At 39.0% G+C, this 23,432-nt stretch overlaps 2 protein-coding genes across 4 annotated transcripts; one reads left to right on the top strand and one right to left on the bottom strand.

The window, feature by feature from the left end:
* Positions 1 to 188: 188 nt before the first annotated feature.
* otop2 (otopetrin 2) lies at positions 189 to 7,380 on the bottom strand. Its single transcript, XM_017461055.3, has 6 exons — positions 6,924 to 7,380; positions 5,250 to 5,386; positions 5,092 to 5,150; positions 4,364 to 4,494; positions 2,375 to 3,189; positions 189 to 1,334 (listed from the first exon to the last, which is right to left on the bottom strand). Exons 1-6 carry the CDS (start codon positions 7,378 to 7,380, stop codon positions 1,164 to 1,166), a joined length of 1,770 nt encoding a protein of 589 aa, XP_017316544.1. The 3' UTR covers positions 189 to 1,163.
* Positions 7,381 to 7,402: 22 nt separating this feature from the next.
* Positions 7,403 to 21,838, top strand: ush1ga (Usher syndrome 1Ga (autosomal recessive)). 3 transcript variants are annotated; one of them, XM_053674147.1, is made up of 5 exons: positions 7,403 to 7,493; positions 13,313 to 14,819; positions 19,009 to 19,459; positions 19,625 to 20,427; positions 20,694 to 21,838. In XM_053674147.1, exons 2-5 carry the CDS (start codon positions 14,656 to 14,658, stop codon positions 20,695 to 20,697), a joined length of 1,422 nt encoding a protein of 473 aa, XP_053530122.1. In that variant the 5' UTR covers positions 7,403 to 7,493; positions 13,313 to 14,655; the 3' UTR covers positions 20,698 to 21,838. The 3 variants fall into 3 exon arrangements, with proteins under 3 accessions (XP_053530122.1, XP_053530117.1, XP_017340044.1); XM_053674142.1 differs by having other exon boundaries at positions 19,625 to 21,838; XM_017484555.3 differs by lacking the exon at positions 7,403 to 7,493 and having other exon boundaries at positions 12,492 to 14,819.
* Positions 21,839 to 23,432: the final 1,594 nt, after the last annotated feature.

Genomic DNA, 23,432 nt, shown 5'->3' with positions numbered 1-23,432 from the left:
AAAAACCAGGGATGGAAACAACATTGGTTAATGTTTAAATTGGTGTGTGGCTGCGTGTCACATAATATAAGCACAGGAAGTGTTTGTTACATCAGGTCCTTTCATTTGATTTAATTTCTAATTGAACAGCATGTCCCTTCAGATACTGCATTTATGCACAGTAGGGACAGGAAACATTAAACAGGCCTTAGTGAGTGTTATCTGTTTGCTTTTTTTTTTTTCTTTTGTTCCACTCTGTGTAAAGACACCAATAGAAATTATAATTGAGTCCATGCAAGGCTATTTAGTTTTATTAGTGTTAGTAAAGTGCATTTTTCCTATTGGAAGTATGAATATTTGTACTTCTGAATGTGTATAAAGTTTTTATATCAAATATTTTAAGCTGCACATAATCAGGACATGCAGACAGGTGACACTTTACAGGGGAAAAAACAAAATGATTGGGTGTGTTATGCACCTGAAACATTTTGCTGGCATGATAATCCTATCTTGATGAGAGTGGTCTCTTCCAGAATGACTTCCACAGGCCACAAGGGCTTGCTGAGTGATTTGATAAGTGTGAAAAATATGTCATATTCTATGGCCTTCACACACCACTTCTCAACCCAATTAAATGAGAAATGTGTGGGTGGCAATCACCCTTATCCAGAGCGACTTACAATTATCAAAAAAAAAAAATGTAATACAACTGAACAGTCGAGGGTTAAGGGCGTTGCTCGAGGGCCCAGCAGTGGCAGCTTGGCAGTGCTGGGATTTGAACTCACGACCTTCTGATCAGAAGTCCAATATCCTTTGTACCAGGATGTTGGACAGCGCTCTCCTCTGCCATCATAAAACACCAACTGGTTGAATAACTTTTGAAAGACTGGTGTTCCATCCCTCCAGTACAATTGCAGAGACTTGTAGAATCTGTGGCAATGTATATTCAAGCTGTTCTGTCGGCTTGTGGTGACCCAAACCCCTTACTAAGAGACTCATTTGTCACCCATCTGCACACCTAAGATACACAAATCTTTACACAAGCTCTTCAAAAGTTTCCCAAGTGGATATTAAAAGACAACAAAAGTCCTTTTTTTTTAAACAAACAGATTGCATCATTTACAAAAAAAAAAAAAAAAAAAAGTTTTACAAAATACGAACAGGTATTTTATAAGGCTGTAGATTCAAGAGGTAAGGAACACCTCAAAAAGACTGGCTACTGAGTGCATTCTGTAAAAGATCCCAAAAGGCAGTCCAATGTTAACCACAGCCCCCCACATGCTAGACTGGTAGAAATCCCCTCCAAGGTGGTTGTCAAACTCTGGGCGTGCGCCGAAGGCAGGCATGATCCAAAGCTGTGAGTAAAATTGACAAAGTTTAGATGTAACTCATTCAAAATACTCCAGACAATATTAATGCCCTAAAGACATTCCCTAGTGAACCCCCACTGAAAATGAGTGCACATGAAGTCAAGCGGTTTGGGGTTGGTTATTTTAGTCCACACATAAGTGTGTTAGCTGTGCTCTCACATGTCTCTCGCTGAGTAGGTAAATGCACCAGGGTTCGAATCACATGGATTAAATGCTGCATATGTGAAAACAGTCTATTATTGGGTCCCAGTGAATGGGACACACCTTGCTAACTGCTAGATGTATATGCTCACCGGCCACTTTTAATGCAGACACATGTACAGCTGCGTATTCATGCAATTGTCCGATTATCAAATCGTGTGGCTGCAGGCCAATGCCTAAAATTGTGCAGATACAGTTAATGTTCACATCAAACATCAGAATTGTGGGGGAAAAAATGTATCTTCATGACTGTGACCAATTCATTTCCAATTCAGCAGCAGGTCTGCTGGCAGAAATACCTTGAGAAAGGTTCAGAAGAAATGGCCAGAATTGTTTGAGCTGCCAGGAAGGCTAGCTCAAATAAACACAATTTACAACAGGAAGAGGGGTCAAGGAGAATAGCCAGCCTGGTATTTGGCCAGACAGGAATCTGAGGCTACAGTGGGCAGAGTGGCTATTCTCCTTGACCCCTCTCATCAACAAGGCATTTCTTTGAAAGAACTGTCACTCTCTGGATGTTTTTTGTTTTATGTACCATTAAGTGTAAATGCTTACATTTTGCCCCATTCTGATGTTTGATGTGAACAATAAATGAAGGTCTTGACCTTTTATCTACATGATCTGCTTTATGCTTTGTTCTGCTGCAACATAATTGGCTGATTTGGATAATTGCATTAATGTTCCTATTAAAGTGTCTGCTGAGTGTTGATACAATAACACTACCCAAGTTATACTGCTTACTACTATCTGGACCACATGAAGCAGATTTCCGATCAGCACTATTGCTCGTATTTTGCTAATGTAGCTAGGAGAAAGGAACTCACAATGATGTTGGAAAGCAACAGGAATGACGAGATCTCCTTGAGAAGCTTCCTCTTCCAGGGCAGGGGCTTGTGGACCACGATGGCAATAGAGCCACGAGGCGTGAGCACGTTACTGGACCTCCGGCACTCATCGTGTGCTTGCAAGGCGAGCAGATTGGAGAAGATGCTGGCACGGCGTGTGTCCTGGTGTGGTTCCCGCCGCAAGCCTTCAATAATGAACACATTCTGTACACAAAGCTCGATTACAGTGAGCACACTCCAGGCCAGGTTGAGGGCATTGACTAGGCCGCCCACACCAATCGCCAACACGGCCACAATGGTGAAGTAGGAGATGGTGAGCTGGCCTACAGAGGCACCCAGTAACAACCCCACATCCAGGCTGCGTGTTGGGTTCTTGCCCACTGCGTGCTCACGCTGCTCCAGCCGGTACAGAGCACAGCCGCCTGCTGCTGCCACAGACATCATGACCACTGTGATTGTGTTGGCCACATAGTACATGATGAGGGCCGTGTCCTTCTTCTCCTTCTCATCAGATGATACATCCACCTCATACACTACAAATATGGTCAGGCCAGCCACCAACACCAGGAGGCCACAGGCTGGGCCAATCAGCACATCACGCATGCGGAAGCGGTGCTCATGATGCCCGTGGTCATCCAGCAGCCGGCCCACGTTTTTCCACATCACATAAGCCATGGCTGATGCAAACAAGCTGTACTCAATGTTGAACGGATAGAGGTAATAGTAGGCCTCTTCAAAGATGCTGCATGCCGTGATACTGCACGTGCAACTGCTGTTACCGTTAGGCGAGCTAGCTAAAATAGAGAGGGGAAAGGTTTTAAGAGTGGCATATGCTGTATCATTGTTTAATTTCCATTTTATTTGTATAGCGCTTTTAACAGTAGACAATGTCACAAAGCAGCTTCACAGAAACATCAATGTGCATTTACATCCCTAATGAAAATGCCAGACAGTGGTGACAGTGGCAATAAAAAAAAAAAAAACTCCCTGAGACGACATGAGGAAGAAACCTTGAGCCGCAAAGAGAAACCTATTCATTGTGACACCGGACAGTGGGTTTATAAATCATTACTATTCCACAAGTGTATACTATAAAGTTAGCCAGTACAGAGTGTGTTGAAAGAATGTTCAGTATGAGCATCACAGAGGTTATAATTACAGCAGCTGTTCTTGGGTCTGCAGTATCCAGATGATGATTTCCACTTGAGAAAGGGTAGGATTTTAACTGGGAACTGTGATATTTAAGGCATCCGTTTAGGAGCATAGCCACAGCGAATCAGTCACAATTTGTATCATTGTGTGTTTTTCAATCCAAGTCATGGAATTCTAGTTTAATATTAGCATTTTCTTTGCCCTAGCACATCTTATTTCAGCTTGTAATAACACTGATTATTATACATTAAAGTCATGCTTAACTTGCTTTGAGTAGCATTAAATGTTTTCATTAGTAAACAATAAATTGACTGACATGGAAAAAAAAATAATAATTATACTTTATGCCTTAAAATGGCTCAAATGCATGCCTATACTTTTTACCCTCTGTAAGAAAATCAGTTTCAATCAATATGTAAATTAAAAATGGCCACAAACTTGCACACCCCAAGTCCTTACCTTACCTTGGTAAAGCTGTGTTGCATGGCCTGTATTTGCATAATGTCACATGATTGGCTCGTCCATCTTATGATACAATAACATTTTTCACAATAACAGCCTTTCACATGTCCTAGTGAAATTATCCAGCACTTCCTGCTGCACGGACTGCACTTTGACCAGTCTGGACACTTCAATTATATTTAATCACTTAAATTTAATAATTAAAAATGTCTTTAATAAGGTTTAAGCAAAACAGCTTGTGCAGCTGATGGCCTATCGAACTGAAATAAAAACCATACTTGTATATTAAAAGGATGACGAGCTAAGAATGTAATTGATTAGCATATTAGAGCATTCAGTAATAAAAAAACATACCTCTAAGTAAGACACTCTGGGAACCATGGTTACCGGTATCATTGGTATACACTGTTTTATGGAGAGACTCTTCTGTCACTGCTGTCATCCATATCATCAGGTTTGTGGCCAAGGTGAGCATTAGCCCAGAGCTATACGGACACAGAGACACAAATATTAACTGTTTTGAACTGCAACATCATTTCAGGCTTTCTATAGTTCATAATACGAGCTTAATGAGCTTTACATTGACTGTTTACATGCACATCAAATTCCGTTTAAGATCTATATTATCGGGTTGCATCAATATTCCGAATACGATATTTATATGCATACAGGCATCGGAATATTACTGTATGCATGGTTCTAAGTATGCCTGAGTTGCCATTCCTAAATATCTAGCTTACCGCTAAATATCTGCTAGCACCCACAATCTCCTTTCAGTAGATGTTCTGAATAAGGGGTTTACATGCAACAAATTTCCAATTAAAACAAGCATATTCCAGGGGTGGGAATCAGAATATTTGTATAATCTGAATCAGATAATCAGATTGAGGTGTTTACATGATTCAGTACTAATCAGAATATTGACAAAATCTGATTAATATCAGAATATTGATGTGCATGTAAACATAGTCACTGTCACCGATGACTCAGCCAGACACTATGGATATCACATCGACAGCTCACGCCTTCCATTTGCATTATACATTGATGCATTTAAAACACTACTGTACCACCACACTTACCGAGTTATGTTTCTCTGCACTTGCACACAATCCTTGGCATGGAGCCAGAGAAAGTAAGTCTGAAATGTAGAGAGATGCCAGATGCACAAAAACGATTAGAGATAATACAATGACGGCAACAGAGCAATGGCGTTTTTGCTTGTCTGCGGTCACCTCACCTGCACCAAAACAAACATGGCTTGCACAACAGGGAAGATGATTTTCACAGGTGAGTCACAGTGCACAAGACCCACATAGAAGGCGGTCTTAAAAACGTCCATGATTAAGCTGCAGATACCGAAGAGCACCAGGCCACCTAATGAAGAGGCATGAGCAGACCATTAATCATGGATAAAAAGCAAATACAGCTGATATTTATTTCATATTTATTTCACTTTTCCATGGATTCAGGAATAATGTTTGGAAAGCTTCAAAGTAAATAAACCATTTAAAACAGTCTGATATCTCAGGCTTGTTAAATACTCAAGTATGAGGGGTACGAAAGTGTTTAATTGTCTATAAAAGCATGCCTTGGACATTAGTGCCACCTACAAGCCAAAACACAGGTTTAGAGCTCATTCTAATACTTTAACATTTCTATAGTAAATCGTTAACAGGGAATTTTCCAGATAAACTAAGACTAATAAAAATTGGATTTAAAATGTGCTGTTATTTCACAAAAACATATCATCATTAATACGGAGAAATTTTCTGAGATGTTTAGTTAGCATTTTTAGGAGTCTCCAGTGTCAGCTCATAGTAAAAGCCAGAGGTAAAGCTGTAACTAAGTTTTCTGATATCATACTTTTTGTACAGCTTATACAGTAGTTAGAGTTAATGTTGTGGAATGTCAGTGAAATAAACCACAAAGCTTTCTGTCATGAAGACTTTCCTGAAAGGTCCTTATCGGGCTCCACTCCTATCAGCCAAGAACAGGAAATCTGCCGCTCACCGAAACTGCACAGCTGAAGGTTGGAATAACATCACCTGATCTTTTTCCAATCTTCAGCTCTTACTGTAAGTTTTGGTGAACCTGTGGCCTCTACTTTAGCCTCAATCCTGTGCTTGGCTGACAAGTGAGCCTCAAGTTCCAAAATATTAAGTGCTCTGAACTGCTTTTCCGCTCACTGCGGTTGTATAGCGTGGTTATTTGAGTTACTGTTGCCTTCCTGTCAGCTCAGACCAGTCTGGCCATTCTCCTCTGACCTCTCTTATCAACAAGGCGCAGAACTGTCACTCATTCTCTCTTTTTTTTTTTTTTTTTTAGTTTTTCAGACCATTTTGTGTAAACTATAAAGACTGTTGTGCATGAAAATCCCAGGAAATCAGCCATTTCTGAAATACTCAATACCAGCCCATTTGGCACCAACAACTATGCCACAGTCAAAGTCACTGAGATATCAATTCTGATGTTCGATGAAACCATTAACTGAAACTCTTCAACGGTATCTGCATGAGTTTATGCACTGTGCTGCAAGAACCCCTTGCTGCAGAACAAAAAGTCCATGGGGTGGAGTCGGACCTAAGCTAGCTCCTCCCACCAGCCAAGTTCAGATAATGGAGACCAGTAGCAGTGAGTTTTAGGCTGAAGAAGTGGGTTAAGTGTGTTGTGTTGTTTTGTGTTGTACAGCATTGTGTGTTAGGGTTAGGGGTTAAGGTTAGACTTATAGGAGGAGTTGGTTCAGGTCCAGCTCCACACCCCTGGACATTTGGTTTTCCATGAATGTGGGGGTGAACAGATGTTCCTACTAAAGTGTTAGGTGTGTAAATAAATATTTCATCAGTGTGGATGCTGATTACATTTGCAGGCAGTGGGTAGATAAACCACACACACACACACACACACACCCCACCTCTGAGCCACACGGGCCCGGCGTGCACATCCTTGTAGAGCACGGCCTCGTCCTCGCGGCACGTGTACGCCTTGTAGAAGACCATCCAGACGGTAGTGGAGAGGATCAGCACTACGAGGTAGAGCTGCAGGTGGACGCTGGTTATGTGTTGCGCGTTAAACACGCTGCCGCCCATGAGCGCGCATCCAAGCATGAGCACGTTGAGGAGCACGGCCCCGGACAGCAGCCAGCCCCAGTTGCGCGACGCGTCTCGCCAGGAGCCGGTGGAAGACAGGGCGATGCTGGCCGAGCGCATCCCCAACGCGTTGTGCATCCCTGCATGATGTATCGTGGCGATATGGCTCTCCTGAAGTTCTGGCTCCTCTATGGTGCTCATCATACCTGCCTCAAAAGATAAGCCGTGGACGTACCTGTTCAGTTCCTGCAGCTCGAGCAGCTTTAGGGTGCTGAAGTGCATTGGTGTGACTCTTAATTACAGTATGATTATGAATAATAAAGATGGAGAGTGACTCTCACACAGCAGCGCACAGCAGATAACATAACGGGCAGCTGTGAAGGGCCGACTTATAAGTAAGTAACCTTTGTTCACGTGACTAACCGCACTTGCGATGCGTCAGGCGAGGCGTGGGCCAAGTTATGTATATAATGTAAATATCCTACATTGTATCCGTTTATGGTATTTTCAACACAGTTTTGCATATCAATAAGACAGGCTGTCCAATGATAAAGGGGATGGTGGGCTTTAGCCAACATTTCCAAATGGCCAATTGTGGTACTATTATTATTATTATTATTATTATTATTATTATTATTATTATTATTATTATCCATCCATCCATCGATCCATCTATCTTCTATACCGCTTATCCTTTTCAGGGTCACGGGTAACCTGGAGCCTATCCCAGGGAGCATCGGGCACAAGGCGGGGTACACCCTGGACACGGTGCCAATCCATCACAGGTTATTATTATTATTATTAGTAGTAGTAGTAATTATTACTTATTATATAATTACTACTACTACTACTACTACTACTACTAATAATAATAATAATAATAATAATAATAATAATAATAATTGGCGGAATACAAAGTGTTGTCAGTTCAAAAGTCATATTAATATTCAGAAGTAATGAAAATGTTAAATAGTGCAGGTTTTGATAATAATAGTGGGGAAAATGTGTTATAAGGTCAAAAGTTTGCATCTTCATGTCTAAATGTTATAATAGCTTATTCTCTAATAATGTGTATGTTATCCTTTGCTGACAATGTTTGGATTCTCTCAGTTGTACTATTCACACTCATTCTTTTTGTCATATCTATTCTATATCCAAATAGCGTGCAGATTTCTTCAGATCAGTCCTGATTTTTGTTTCTTTCAAACTATGTTACCATGGATTTGCAATATGTATTAGATTTTGCCTGGTGTATTGTTGTACTTTTGTCTTGTCACTTCACACAGCCTTTATTTATTTATAATTTATTTGTTTGTTTATTCATTAATGTTTTAGATCAATTGTAAAATAATTCACAGACTATTTAGTATGCTTCATGATGCGTGTTTGTAACACTCCTACATACTAGTACTTACTCTAACCCTCTTGTCTAGTGGCTCTTTCTGTTCTTCCTACAAACCCCTTGTTTCGAGTCATACAGTCATGTGCTTGCATTCTGCACCACTTCTAAGGCACATTTAAAATGTCTGTCAAATGAAAAAAATTATAAAATCATTAGCCACAGATGGGTCAATGAGAGGCAAGAGATTTATTAGTCCTTAAAGAATTTTTGTCAAGGTGGGATGTTACAGGAAGCCTGACACCCTTTACCCCCCAGGTGCTTTCTCACAGTAATAAACCTTCCACCCTCTCATCTTTTATAATCTCAGTCAGGATAGTGGAGTTTGGTAAATTACAGAGCACTGTAAACACACTACAAAATCCTATCCTCAGCACTAAATAGACATCTACACTGTATGTTCACAGAGAATGATATTAGTATTGTCTGTGGTAATTCATCTTTACAGGTTTTACAGTGTATATCAGACCCGCTAAAGCTATCATAGATAAGCTGTGGAATTTAATTAATTATTTTTAAAAAACATATCAAGCAATGAAGATATTTTCAAGTAAAGGGAGATTCAGAACCACTTCTTATCCATTCTGTTCATGCATTATTTTTATATTTGTTGTTTAACCTGCCAAATACAGGAACTATTGTCTTTTACATGTAGAACATCAATATAGTGTAAATAAATTAATTCCATATATATGTTGGAAAGCATTTGATCTTCTTTGAAATGGTGCCTATTAATAAAGTTGATACACTCTATCAAATGACGCATAAAACTGACATAATTTTCACAATTTAAATGAACAAATCACAGATCATGCAACATGGAACATGGAAAAAGTAAGCACACCCCTACATTTATCACATCTTCAAATCCATAAAATTAGAATCAGGTGTTCAAGATTAGGTGCCAGTGATTAGAAGCTGTTTAGGGAGTGCAGGTGGAACCTGTCTTATTTATACCCCTCTCATATCTAGTGTCTGGTGTTCCCTTTGCTATTGAGGTGTGTGGTGTCATCATGCCGAGATCTAAAGAGTTCTTTAAGGCTTTCACTAATGAGGTTGTGGGTGCCTATGATTCTGGCAAGTGATTTAAAAAGATCTCCAAATTATTTGATATACATCATTCCACTGTAAGGAAAATAAACTACAAGTGGTGCAGATTTCAAATGACTCCCAATTTGTCCAGGACTGGCCGTTCCAGCAAATTTAGCCCAAGAACAGACATATATAGCCAATGGTGCTGGACAACTGCCTGATGATTGTGTTGTCCTGTTCACTACAAGAGAAATGATGATTCGTCAGAATTTGACGTGCGTCTAGCGTATGGTATAGCAATGGTCTTTATTCTATCATTATCACTATAGATAGCAGACAATGCACTAATGATCATGGTAAAATTATCCTGCAAGTCTCCTGATAAATTTGAGACTTAAATAAATTTGATGAATTTAAATCTGATTCTTGTTACCTGAACAAAGAAGTGCTTATTCTTGCACTGTTAATTTTTTTCTCCATGGAGAAGCAAAGAGTGTTTTGTCCTATTCAAAAGTCATTGATCTCACTGGCCTGCCATTAGACACCTTAAATCAGATCTGGGAGAGGAAATGGGGCATATTTTAACCCTGAAAAACCCTGGTCTTTTTTGGATGATGAAACATTTTCATAGGTGAAACCTCAACAATTTCTCCATCCAGTAGTGCATATTCAGATAAACTGTAGACAGGTCCAGTCATCATTTATTACCCCTTTCAATGACTGGTTTTTGCCTGATGTTGACTCAGTCTACAGAATGTGAGACACAGAACAAAGAACTCTTTAAATATGGTTTTGCACTACTGAAACTGTTCTAACATACAGAGGATTAAACTGAATTAAATGGAATGTTCATTTTGATAATACTGTTTGATCAGTGAGGTTATTTTTTAACTGAATGTTCGGTCCAGATGATAACGCATCTGTCATTTTGATAACAATATTGATTGATGTAGTAATTTAGGAATCTATTTTTTTCTGCGTTGATACAGAGGGAACAGACTATTAATCCACCGTATTCATACAGTGCCCTCCACTAATATTGACACTCTTGGTAAATATGAGCGAAAAAAGGCTGTGAAATTGTCTTCATTGTTTAACCTTTTGATATTTTGTTTAAAAAAAAAAATCACAAAAATACTGTGCTCTCATGGATATCAAGCAATTGCAGACACAACACAACAGAAAAAAATATCTTTTTTAAATATAGGTGTATAACAATTATTGGAACACCTATGAATTAATATGAGAAAATATATTTGAAGTATATTCCCATTCATATTTTTTAGTACACCTGGGTGAGTAGGAACAGGAAGTTGTTCAGTCATGGCCTCCTGTTTCACAACGGTATACAGTTGTGACCAAAAGTTTGCATCCCCCTTGCAGAATCTGCTAAATCTTAATACTGTTAACAAAATAAATAAAAATCCCACGGATAATAAAAATCCCAAGAACATTTATTTAGTTCTGTCCTGAATAAGCTATTTCACATAACAGATGTTTACATATAGTCCACAAGACAAGATTATAACTGACTTTATAAAAATTACCTTATTCAAAAGTTTACATTACGCTTGATTCTTAATACTGTGTGTTGTTACCTGGATGATCCACGACTGTTTTTTTGTTTTGTGATAGTTGTTCATGAGTCCTGATCAGTTAAACTGTCCACCATTCTTCAGAAAAATCCTCCAGGTCCTGCACATTCTTTGCTTTTCCAGCATATTCTGCATATTTGACCCCTTTCCAACAGCGGCTATATGATTTTGAGCTCCATCTATTCACACTGAGGACAACTGAGGGACTCATACACAACTATTACAAAAGGTGCAAACATTCACTGATGCTCAAGAAGGCAACATGATACATTACGAGCCAGGGGGATGTAAACTTTTGAACAGGATGATCAGCATAAACGGTTATTATTTTGTTTAAAGATCTTTTTTTCATTTAGTATTGCCCTTCAGATGCTAAATACAATAGGTACATGTCTCCCAGAACACAAAATACTAACAACTGTAACAATTTACACAACTGTAAATATGAGGTAACGCATAGGACAAATTCCCTTAGGCATTTATAACAATGGGTAAGACCAAGGAATACAGCTGTGATTTGCGGCACAAGGTTATTGAGCTTCACAAAATGGGAAGTGGCTACAAGAAAATAGCAAAAGCTTTGAAAATGGCCATTTCCACTATCAGGGCAATATTTAAGAAGTTCCATTCATCTGGAAATGTTCTGAATCAACCTGGAAGAGGACGTGTGTCTATATTGTCTCAACGCACAGTGAAGAGGATGGTTTGAGCGGCCAGTAAATCTCCAAGGATCACAGCTGTAGAACTGCAGAAGTTAGTTGCGTCTTGGGGTCAGAAATTCTCCAAAACTAAAATTCGAAGTCACCTACATCACCACAAGTTTTTTGGAAGGGTTTCAAGAAAAAAGCCTGTACTCTCATCCAAAAACAAACTCAAACATCTTCAGTTTGCCAGACACTACTGGAACTTCAAATGGGATCGGGTTCTATGGTCAGATGAAACCAAAATAGAGCTTTTTGGCAATAAACACCAGAGGTACCCTGACTTGAAACCCATAGAACGCCTGTGGGGTGAACTGAAGAGGAGAGTCCACCAATGTGGACCCTGAAATTGAAAGGATCTGGAGAATTTCTGTATGGAGGAACAGTCTCAGATCCCTTGTATTCTCCAACCTCATCAGGCATTATAGGAGAAAACTCAGAGCTGTTATCTTGGCAAAGGCAGGTAGCACAAAGAACTGACTAAAAGGGTGCCAATAATTGTTGCACACGCATATTTAACAAAGATATATATATATATATATATATATATATATATATATATATATATATATATATATATATATAAATCTGTGTTTTGTTTGCCATTATTCATTATTTGATATCCATGAGAGTAGAGTATTTTTGTGAATTTTTCAAACCAAAGATCAAAAGGTTAAACAATAAAGACAGTTTTTCACAGCCTTCTTTGCTCATATTTACCATGGGTGCCAATATTAGTGAACCCTGTATAAGCCATTAAAATAGCAGACTTTAATTAACATTGCACTACCAAATGTACATCATATACATCAACTAGGTAATACATCTCACTTCACAAGCTTGATTAATTAAATCACAGAAGAAAAGAAATCAAATGCATCGCTGCTAATTTATTGAAATGTTACGTTAAACACTTTAAGATATACATTGTTTGTATTGTATTCACCATTCTGAATTCAATACATTTGACTTAAAATGGTTTATAACACTTTGTTTAACATTGAAAAAATATATTTGCATACATACTTGTATCCTGTTCTTACCTGGAGCAGTGCCTGCTGGAGAGCCTCTGATAATGAGGACATTGCCATGGTCATTGTTTATATATATACAAACAGTATCAAAAAGATTTACAGTCTCATAGACATGAAGGGACACTGTAATAAATAAAGATGAAAAATGTCAAGCATACTGTCATACATAACCATATACCATATCCAATAAGAATGAGATTTTTATGGGATAATGACTGGAAGTGTAACTATAATTATACCTGTAGACAGCCAACACAGAGGAACATTAGATTTCTGGTTCATGTTAGGTAAAAAAAAAAAAAAAAAGAATAATCCCCAACCATGCCTGATGCCAGAGTATGTCATTCAGCACATTTTTGTCTTTTTGTGGAACTGGTGAGTATGAGTATATTTTCCTTAGATGTCTGTTATGATTACTCTCCATTCATTTTCTGTACCACTTATCCTACACAGGGTCACGGGGAGCCTAGAGCCTAAACCAGTGAACTTGGAGCACAAGGCAGGGAACAGCCTGGACACATTAGAGATGCCAATCAGCCTACAACGCATGTCTTTGTACTGGGGGAGAAAGCCCCCAAAGCACAGGGAGAACATGCAAACTCCACACACAGAGGGCGAAGGTAGGAATCGAACCCCCAACCCCAGAGGTGCAAGGCAAACATGCATAAAGCCAGTGTTATTGCTAATTATACCACAGTGTTGAATTCTTGAACCCGGTTGGTCCAATGGTATTGATTAATTTTCAATAACAGCAGCACGGGCTATAATTAAAATAACGTGTATATTAATGCTCTTATTTTAACACATTATCACATCTATTCTAAAAGGTCATTCAAAGGGCCTCTTCATAATCTAAGGCTAATACAGATTTAATAAACAGATTTTTTGTTTAATGTTGTTAATTAACTAAGAAAAAAGTATTATCACTGACATGGTAAAGTTTACTTTAAGATTATGTTTATTTAACATTTATGGAAGGAGTCGCCCCTATCAGTGCTTTGTAACAGTCAGGGATAAAGCTGTAACTTTACAATTTTCCACCACTAGATCTGTAGTCTTTAGGAAGAAAGACTTTGCACTTTTTGGTTGCTCGGGTCACAGGACAAACTGTGTTTTTGTCTTATTACTTCAAGAGAGAGATTAAGGTGGTTCTCTCCTGCGGTGAGGGAAAACTGAAAACCTTCTCCAACCAAAATCTAACACCTGTTTTAGTTGATCAAGAACTTCTTAAAGCAAGGATTTGATGTTCAAGTGAGAACGATTATGGTTGGATCTGAAGTCTTCAGGAAGGTAGATCTCCAGGAACAGGGTTGGTGACCACTGCTGTAGGAGTATGTAGTCACAGACAAGCAGACTGAGGAAGAGTTTTACCTGTAGGCTGTTAGGTTCTTATTAGGTTCATTTCCATTCTCTGTGTCACTGAGTCAGTTCACATAGCCTACTCTTTCCACTGTGTGGTCACTTTACACTTTAGTACAGTGCAAGACGCATATGTTGTGTTATTCTCAGTTTGTGCCTACAAATTGCATGATCATTTCAACGTTAATAACGTCGGGGGAAACACAGAAAAGCAGTGATAGAATGTCGATGATCCACGCTGACATGGAGACCACGACGGTGCTCAGGCCACGCCCCCAGGCGCGAGTGAGTCTACGGTGTCCGTGGAAACCGTCGCGAGGGTTCACCGGCCGCTCTGTAGAAACGGCCTTATCGAAAGACGCCTGCTGTCCAAGCGCCGATGACGAAGACTGGGAGTAAAACCTCAAGCGTAATGGAGGCCGAAGTTCGAAAGCAACATGAATGACAAGTACCACAGGGCAGCGCGAGATGGCTACCTGGACCTGCTGAAAGAGGCCACGCGGAAGGACCTGAACGCGCCAGATGAAGATGGCATGACACCGACGCTCTGGGCCGCGTACCACGGCAACCTGGACGCGCTCAGACTCATTGTGGCGAGAGGGTGAGCTTGTAGCTTCTGCTTTTTCCGGTTCCTCTGTCTCTGAAATTAATCATTAAGCTTTAACGCTTGCTGGTTAATTATATGGGTCCGGATATTCCGTACAGCTGCATACTACCGCACTAAATAGAAATAACATTACTATACTAAATAGAAGCCTCTGTCAGCATAGTACACTGCCACTGTAACGGCATACTACTGTACTAAATAGTACGCTAGGTCCAAATATCACTCTGCCATTGTAACGGCATAGTACCACTAGCAGCCTATTTCACAATAGTACACTGTACATTGCCATTGTGACAGTATACTGTAAGTAGTAGTCTACTACAGCACATAACCATGCTAAATAGACTAGGTCCAAATAGTACTCTGATGCTGTAACAGCATACTAACATACTAAATAGTAGACTAGGTTAAAATAGTACCCTGATGCTGTAACAGCATACTACCATATTAAATAGTAGCCTAGGTTAAAATAGTACTCTGATGCTCTAACAGCATACTACCATACTACATAGTAGACTAGGTCAAAATAGTACTCTGATGTTGTAACAACATACTAACATACTAAATAGTAGCCTAGGTCAAAATAGTAATCGGATGTTGTAACAACATACTACCATACAAAATAGTAGACTAGGTCCAAATAGTACTGATGTTGTAACAGCATACTAACATACTACATAGTAGACTAGGTCAAAATAGTACTCTGATGTTGTAACAACATACTAACATACTAAATAGTAGCCTAGGTCAAAATAGTAATCGGATGTTGTAACAACATACTACCATACTATATAGTAGTGTGCTGTTGTAAAAGCATACTACCACACTAATTAGTCGTCTGCTGTTGTAAGAGCATATTACTGTACTAAATAATAGCCTATATCAAAATAGTAGTCTGCCACTATTACTGCATACGACCATACTAAATTGTGGTCTGCTGTTGTAACACTATATTACCATACTAAATAGTAGCCTAGGTCAAAATAGTAGTCTGCCATTGTACCAGGATTCTACTGTATCTGCATACTAGCAGGTTAATATAGCACATACTACTATTTTAACAAGCAATACAGTATGGAAGAATGCCATGCCCATAAAAATAGAAAATTATATTGAATTCTTATATTGCTTCTTTCAAGTTTGAACACAATGTCCTACTGCGCCAACTTACTACCAGTTCCCAACACAAAACTTTATTCCAGTTATTATCCAATCTGTCATATGTCTGACAGTACAATATATCATACAGGTCATTCTGCACTTCTTTTCCATTTTTCTTTCAAGCTGACAGGTTTACTTGGGATATGGTTCTTCATTTGAGAGAAATAATATAACTTCTGGTACCATCAACTCCAGCATGTAAACCAATCATTGTCTGATCTATTTTTAACCTGTTTAATAGACAAATAAATGAAGTCCTGCACTGATTGAAAGAACCAGCAAGTACACTTATGTTTGCATTTTGTACAAGTATTTAGCATTTGTTATGTAATGTAAATATGTTTATTCAGGTGTCTATCCCAACCATTCGTGATGAGACTATGGGAAGGGTTAATGAAAGACAACATACAGAAGCCTTTCTGGCTGACCTGTTTTCCTCTTCTGGTCCAAGAGTTCCATTGAAATAGATTAATTGGCAAATGTTCTCAAAAAGCTAATTTGGCCTCTGTGGAAACTATTGAAAGACACCAGTTATCATGTGAGCTCTCCAGACAAAACCAGTATTGAGTGCCATGTGCACAGGCTGTTTAGCACACCTTCACACAGGTAAAGGGAGCAATTATGGTCGGTGCCTTTAGTGTGCTGGTCTCTTGGGCATGTTCTCTTTTGTCTGTCAGGAAATGCATGCCAGTACACAGTGCATGCCAGAAGCCATGGCATGAGTTCCCACAACAGCCTAGATTATGAGACTTTATACAAGTCCATAACATATAACACAGGGCAGGAAAGTCTGTTTTCCCATCTTAATTTATTGAGACATAAACCACTAATGTCATTAAAGCCAGACATTTATAGGCCATGGTGGATCATATAGCAGTCAGCACTTTTGAGATTACAGTATAGACTTACGATCAAGTGACTGGCTTTACAGCACAATCTATCTCACTGGGCACTTTGGTAACAATGACAGCACAAGATATAGTGTTCTCTGTACGTTTGAGTAAGACTATTTTTGACCTCGTCCATTCTTCACTGCAGGCTATCAATGTAGGAGTCTTTGTTTAAGCAACAGCCCACTATTTTTCACTCCAAAGGTGTTTGTTTTGACCAGTCATGGCTAACTGCTTTCCTCACATGTGAGCATGATTTGTGAAGAGCTTCTGAACCTCTCAACCCACATCACACCAGCAGAAAAAAACCCCAACCCTATTCTGTTGTGGCCATCATCCTTTCATGATGATAGAAATTATCCGCACATGAAAACTAAGGTACTGCGATAACACGTCAAAGAGAAGGTTGAAATCAGGGTCAGACCGGTTAGCAGGGGATAATCCTAGTACCGGCTATCTCCAGTGCTGCACACAGCTTCACTGACATCTGTGAAAACCTCGCAGCTTTGCTCATGTATAATGCACTGCTGTGAGGCCTTGCCTGCAGCCTATAAAATATTAATGAGAGCCACTGTTGCATGAGTCACATGGAGCCCAGTGGGATCCAAGCCAAGAGCTGAGTGTGTCAGTGTCATTGGAATAAAAGTGCAAACATGTAGTCACTTCCTTTTCCAATAAATATGGTCATATGTCTAGGTGTATAGACCAGAGAGCACTTAAACAATAACATTTTGTGCTTTCAGTAACGTATAAGTAACTTTACTGCAAAATGTATGGTTAAGTATAATTAGCAAAAAATATAATGTGATGGGAAAAGTACATAGCACAAAATAACTTTTTTCCTAAATGTATTTAAAATTATTTTGCTAATATTACAAATGTTGGTAAATTATTATCTTTCTGTAAATTAGGCACCTTTGTTTTAATTACTCCTAAATTACTACATTAATTTAAGCATAGTTATGCCCCATTTCTTCCTTCCGCTTAATTGATATGGTCATGTATTCATTAAAGAAAGATTAGACGTATACCCTGGAGGAAGTGTAGTTTTTACTGCTTTGACTACATGAGGAACAGGATGCCTGCAGTGTAGAATTTTGTAGAAAAGTGCAGAATCTTCTTTTCAGAGAAATTGTGTTGTGAAAGTTTTGGCCCTGACAGTACGTCAGTGAAGGCATTTATTTCCGGTATTACTGTCAATGTTGCTGTCACACGGTCTTTCTGTGCTCTCATTTGGATTGTTTGAACATGATAGTGTAGACCCTACATCTGAGTTAATAATAAGGAACTGCACTAATTTCCTGAAAGGGAAAAACACTATGTTATCTTTTTGAGTCAGAGAACAAGTTATCAGTGATAAGATATATTAAAAGTTGTCTGTTTTTGCCACCAAGCATTGATATTTTAAACAGAGGTTTAAAGCAGTGCACCAAAATGTTTGCTTTTGTCTGTGGCTATACTTTGGGTACCAGGAATTCAAAGTGACATCACACTAAGTGCAATCCTACCGGTCTTCCCTGCAAGAAGATACTCATAGAGTTACTACACAGGCAAGCCGAGGGTCGAATAACACACACTGTCCCAAGAACTCCGGTTCAGCTTCACTGGAGATGAACCTCCGGTCACAGGGTTGTGCACCATGTATCATGGTCATTAATTGCGGCAAGTACAGTAGGGGGTATTAATGTCTCTGTAGCATTCCTGAGCTTGTTCTTAACCAGGATTCTGTTGTATATTAATATTTGTTAATGTTGACCATCAACATTTCAAAGAAATAATACAGTCGAGCACCTCCATATAATAATCTTATAAATAATTTATTCTCCTCTCTAATCCTGTGCATGCCCAAGAGGTGAATGCTGAAAACCTGATCAAAGTATGTTGGGTTAATTTTTGTATGATCCGTAATTTTGGGTTTTGAAGAACAATAAAAGCATAATGCAATCTAATCCTATGCTGCGCACATATCCAGGTTATTGTATGACAAAATAGTAGTCCACTTTACACCAAATAATTTTACATTTGCAGTGTTTTTGGCAGATGGCATATATGAACTGAGCAGTTGCTTGAGGGCAAGTGACATACTGGATATTTTCCTTTCTGGTTATTTGTTTTTTCTACTGTTGTTTTAGAGGGAATCCTGACAAGTGTGACATATGGGGGAACACACCACTCCACCTGGCTGCTTCCAATGGCCATCTCAACTGCCTATCCTTCCTGGTGTCCTTTGGTGCAAACACATGGTGTCTAGACAATGACTACCACACGCCTCTGGACATGGCTGCCACCAAGAGCCACATGGACTGTGTACGATACCTGGACTCCATAGCTGCCAAGCAGACAGCTCTTAATCCCAAGATGGTGGCGAAGATGAAAGACAGAGCCTTCCGTGATGCCGAACGTCGCATCAAAGACTGTGTCAAGATGCAGCGCAAGCACCACCGCCGCATGGAGCGCAAGTTCCAGAAAGAAGCCACAGATGCTTCGTTTTCTGATGCCATGAGCTTCTCCAGCTACACCAGCAGCACTTTTAGCCGCAAACTGCACCCCTTCAACACTGCCACCAGTGTGCCATACTCACAGGTCAGCCTCGTTGATGTCTTTCAAAATACTGGAAAATGCCTTTAAGTATCATTACTTTTCTTTGTGTGTCAAATATTAATTGTGTATTCTCTGTGAGAGCGTAGTTTTAAAGCTATAAGACTTGAAGCTTTCTAATGTTCCAGGCTAATGTTTCTAATGTTCCAGGCTACTCTCCATGCCACAGCCAGAGGCAAAACCAAAATCCAGAAGAAGTTGGAAAAAAAGAAGCAGGGTGATGGGACCTTCAAGATCTATGAGGATGGAAGGAAGAGTGTGCGCTCTCTTTCTGGGCTACAGCTGGGTAATGATGTCATGTTCCTAAAGCAGGGTACCTACGTAACCTCAAAAGACCGTGGTCGGCGAAACATCCGTGATATGTTCCCACGGGACAATGAAGATGCCATCTCACGTGCCATTAGCGAGCCAGACCTGCATGGAGCAGACATGGACCACTCAGAGATCAGCACTGACTCGGGCCATGACTCACTTTTCAACCGGCCTGGCCTGGGTACCATGGTCTTCCGGAGGAACTATGTGAGTGGGGGACTCTTTGGCATAGGCTCTCGTGATGAGGGCAGCATGGCCAGCATTGGGAGGGCACCAAATGTCCGTCTACGCAGTCGTCTTCAGCGATCCCCCAGTGTAGATGAGGATAGTATCGGCAGTGCTCGAAGCCTTCAGGCAAGGAACATGGAGGAGCTTCCCTGGGATGAGGTGGAAATAGGACTGGATGATGACGATGAGCCAGAGAGTAGTCCACTTGAGGTATTCCTGGCTGCCCATTGCATGAATGAGTTCATCTCTATCTTTAAACGAGAGAAGATTGACCTGGATGCGCTGCTGCTGTGCTCTGACAATGACCTCAAAAGCATCCACATTCCTTTGGGACCCCGTAAAAAAATCATTGAGGCATGCAAGAGACGCCTGGACACCATTGATGATCCCGACAGCATAGAAGACACACAGTTGTAAGTTAACCCCCAGGGTGTTTCCTAAATTATTCACACCTGAAATTCTTGCAAAGAGCAAGCAAGTCTCTAGGGATTAGTGTTATGGGATTAGTGTTATTAGCCTCCATTGTGCCACTGCTTATCTATGCAGAGCTTTTTTTATTAAGTTCATAGTGCACCTTTAAAATGGTGGTGAGCTTTTGATTTTTCAGAGTAGTCCACAGTTTACTATGCAGACTGCCAAAATATACACCATGTCAGCTGTTTGCTATTTCTCTTTACAGATAGCACAAATGTTACTCTGTGATTTTGGCCATACCGATGGTACATCTCGATTCATGTGCAACAGGACAGAAAGGCACTCACACTGAAAGGAAGTGTAACTCTTCAGTGGATTTCAAACAAACAATGGTACATGTCACGTTACCATAGGAATACATTTTGAACATCAGACTGACAATAGTACCTCCTTTACTGGCACATACAAGGAAGTATGCATGCCAGCAGTAACAACTGAATAAAACTGAGGTTCCATGATTGCCATACATAACAGTAAATACCCTGCTGACAACCCTGATGAAGTCAGACCCAATCAGCATTATTCTCATGATGTGTCTGCCCCTGTGGGGCACGAGTCTTAGTGCCTGTGCTTCCAGTGCATGCACATATCTCTGTAAATTGTAATTTTAGGCATGATGTACTGTATTATGAGATATTTTTATGACACAAACTTATATAAATTATGCTGAATATGGAGCATGCATAGGCAGATTTGAAAAGCTTGTGTTTCAAATCCAGGAACTTTTTACACACTTGCTCTATGATGTCAAACACAGATTATAGGTCGCCAATATACCTGGCAGCAAATGTGGGAACACTGTCTTTAGATGTCAATGAATGCCTGTATTGTGAACTTTTTGGCCTCCATTAGTTTGTTTACATTTGTCAAGCCATACTTCTGTTAAAGACTTGGGGCATACAGTAAATACAGTAAATCTTACTATTGTTGATTTCTGTTTTTTGTTGGGTTTTTTTTTTTTTTTGCACTCATGCCATATTACTACAGAGAAATTTCCTTTCAACATACTATTAATCTCACATAAACCTATGAATATTTGATATACAGTACATGTACAGATTTCAGTGCATTCCAACCCAAATATTATGTGCTCTTGTACATAACTTGCTTTCATGTGTTTTATATAATTCCATAAAATCTAGTAAAAAAAAAAAGAAGAAGAAAAAAAAAGAAGATGCAAGCTATCACTGAAAATCCATCAAATTTTATATTATGTTTATGGGCATATTTGAAGACAATAAACTTGTAATGTGCCTGTATCAGTGAACTGTAGATCATTCACAAAACACTGAGGTTTTATATGTGATAAAATAACAAAGCATAATGGAATAAACACTCTAAACATTGAAAGCGTTTTTTTAAAACCTATAAGAACAACTGTGTGATTATGGTAGAAATTGTATTCTTACTCTTAGAGACCACACACAAGGAAGTTCCTCACTGGACACTTCTTGTATCAGCACACCTGTCCAGATTTTCTTCCCAGCATTCACATCATTAAATACCCTTACATTATCCATTTCTTGAATGAATACACAGCATTTTGAAAGCACACCTTCAATAAAATCATTAAATTGACATTTTCTTACTGAATTCCACAATGAAATGCTGTTTTTAATGTGTTTTTATCTATAATATATATATATATATATATATATATATATATATATATATATATATATATATATATATATATATATACACACACACACACACACACACACACACACACGTACATACATACATACATACATACATACGTAGGTACGTACATACACACATACATACAGAATAAAAAAAACCTCTTTCATTCGTTAAGCATTGATTAGCTGACTGAATTATTCTCTTATAAATCATGTACAGTATAACTAATGAGATCTAAAAAAAATCCTATTACATTACACCTTAAATTCCACATCCCTGCTTAAGAGCTTTCCCTAGTGCAAATGAAAGTTTGAGATACAGTGCCTTCCAGTAATATTGACACAGCCTGTGTTGTGTTTGCAATTGTTTGCGATCCATGAGAGCAGAGTATTTTTGTGAATTTTCTTTAACAAAAGATCAAAAGGTTAAACAATAAAGATAATTTTTCACAGCCTTCTTTGCTCATGCTGTTTTTACCAAGGGTGCCAATATTAGTGGAGGGCACTGTATGCAAAGCCAGATATGACACCTTTTTCAGGAGTAGTTCCTCTTGCAACATCAGGTGACAGCCAAAAAGAGCGCTAACTTCCCTATTTTAATTACATGCGTTAACATTTATCTGTGTTTGGCTAGTGAGAAAGGAAAGCTAGTTCTATCCTCCTGGCCATGGATGTCTATGGCATAGTTGATGATTAAAACGTTCTACCAACAACAGGATGAAAGAAGGTGCTCCAGTTCTTCAGTATCAATATCATAAAGGATAATCAAATAATACAAAATATGTATACAATATATTCTATATATACAGTACATATAGTATATATATATATATATATATATATATATATATATATATATATATATATATATATATATATATATATACACATACATACATTGGTATATACTACATATAGAGTATATACTCTGTATATTTTAATATACACTTCTGCATGTAGGAAACTATTGTAATGGCTAGTTGGCTATTACAAATGCATGGAGAAACACAACAGACGCAGATGCTTGGAGACAGGTTTACTGTATGATATTAAAAGATTAACCAATTAACATCCTATCATGCTCTGTGACTTGTATAAAAAGTCGAAACAGGCCCAGTTGACCTTGATTTTGGACCAAAATTGCAACAGGAAAAGATCTGAGTGACTTTGAACGAGGATTTGTTATCACACTCATATGTGGGATTTCCCCAAACTATTCCCCAAGCCTAAAAGTTGGAAGCACACAATGCTGTAACATTTTAATTACCCTTCACTGGAACTAAGCGGCCCAAACATGTTCC

This window comes from Ictalurus punctatus, chromosome 2 (genome assembly GCF_001660625.3).
Source record: "Ictalurus punctatus breed USDA103 chromosome 2, Coco_2.0, whole genome shotgun sequence".
Lineage (NCBI taxonomy): Eukaryota > Metazoa > Chordata > Actinopteri > Siluriformes > Ictaluridae > Ictalurus > Ictalurus punctatus.
The sequence above is the reverse complement of the archived record's forward strand: the minus strand, read 5'-3'. Positions and strand labels throughout refer to the sequence as shown.

Coding starts and splice junctions, on each gene's coding strand:
- otop2 (XM_017461055.3), bottom strand. CDS start 7,380: ATGCACTTCAGCACCCTAAAGCTGCTCGAGCTGCAGGAACTGAACAGG. Junction 3,190..4,363: donor CCAGAGTGTCTTACTTAGAG/GTATGTTTTTTT, acceptor TCTCTATTTTAG/CTAGCTCGCCTAACGGTAAC. Junction 1,335..2,374: donor TGTTGCTTTCCAACATCATT/GTGAGTTCCTTT, acceptor TTTTACTCACAG/CTTTGGATCATGCCTGCCTT.
- ush1ga (XM_053674147.1), top strand. CDS start 14,656: ATGAATGACAAGTACCACAGGGCAGCGCGAGATGGCTACCTGGACCTG. Junction 14,820..19,008: donor AGACTCATTGTGGCGAGAGG/GTGAGCTTGTAG, acceptor CTGTTGTTTTAG/AGGGAATCCTGACAAGTGTG. Junction 19,460..19,624: donor CCAGTGTGCCATACTCACAG/GTCAGCCTCGTT, acceptor CTAATGTTCCAG/GCTACTCTCCATGCCACAGC.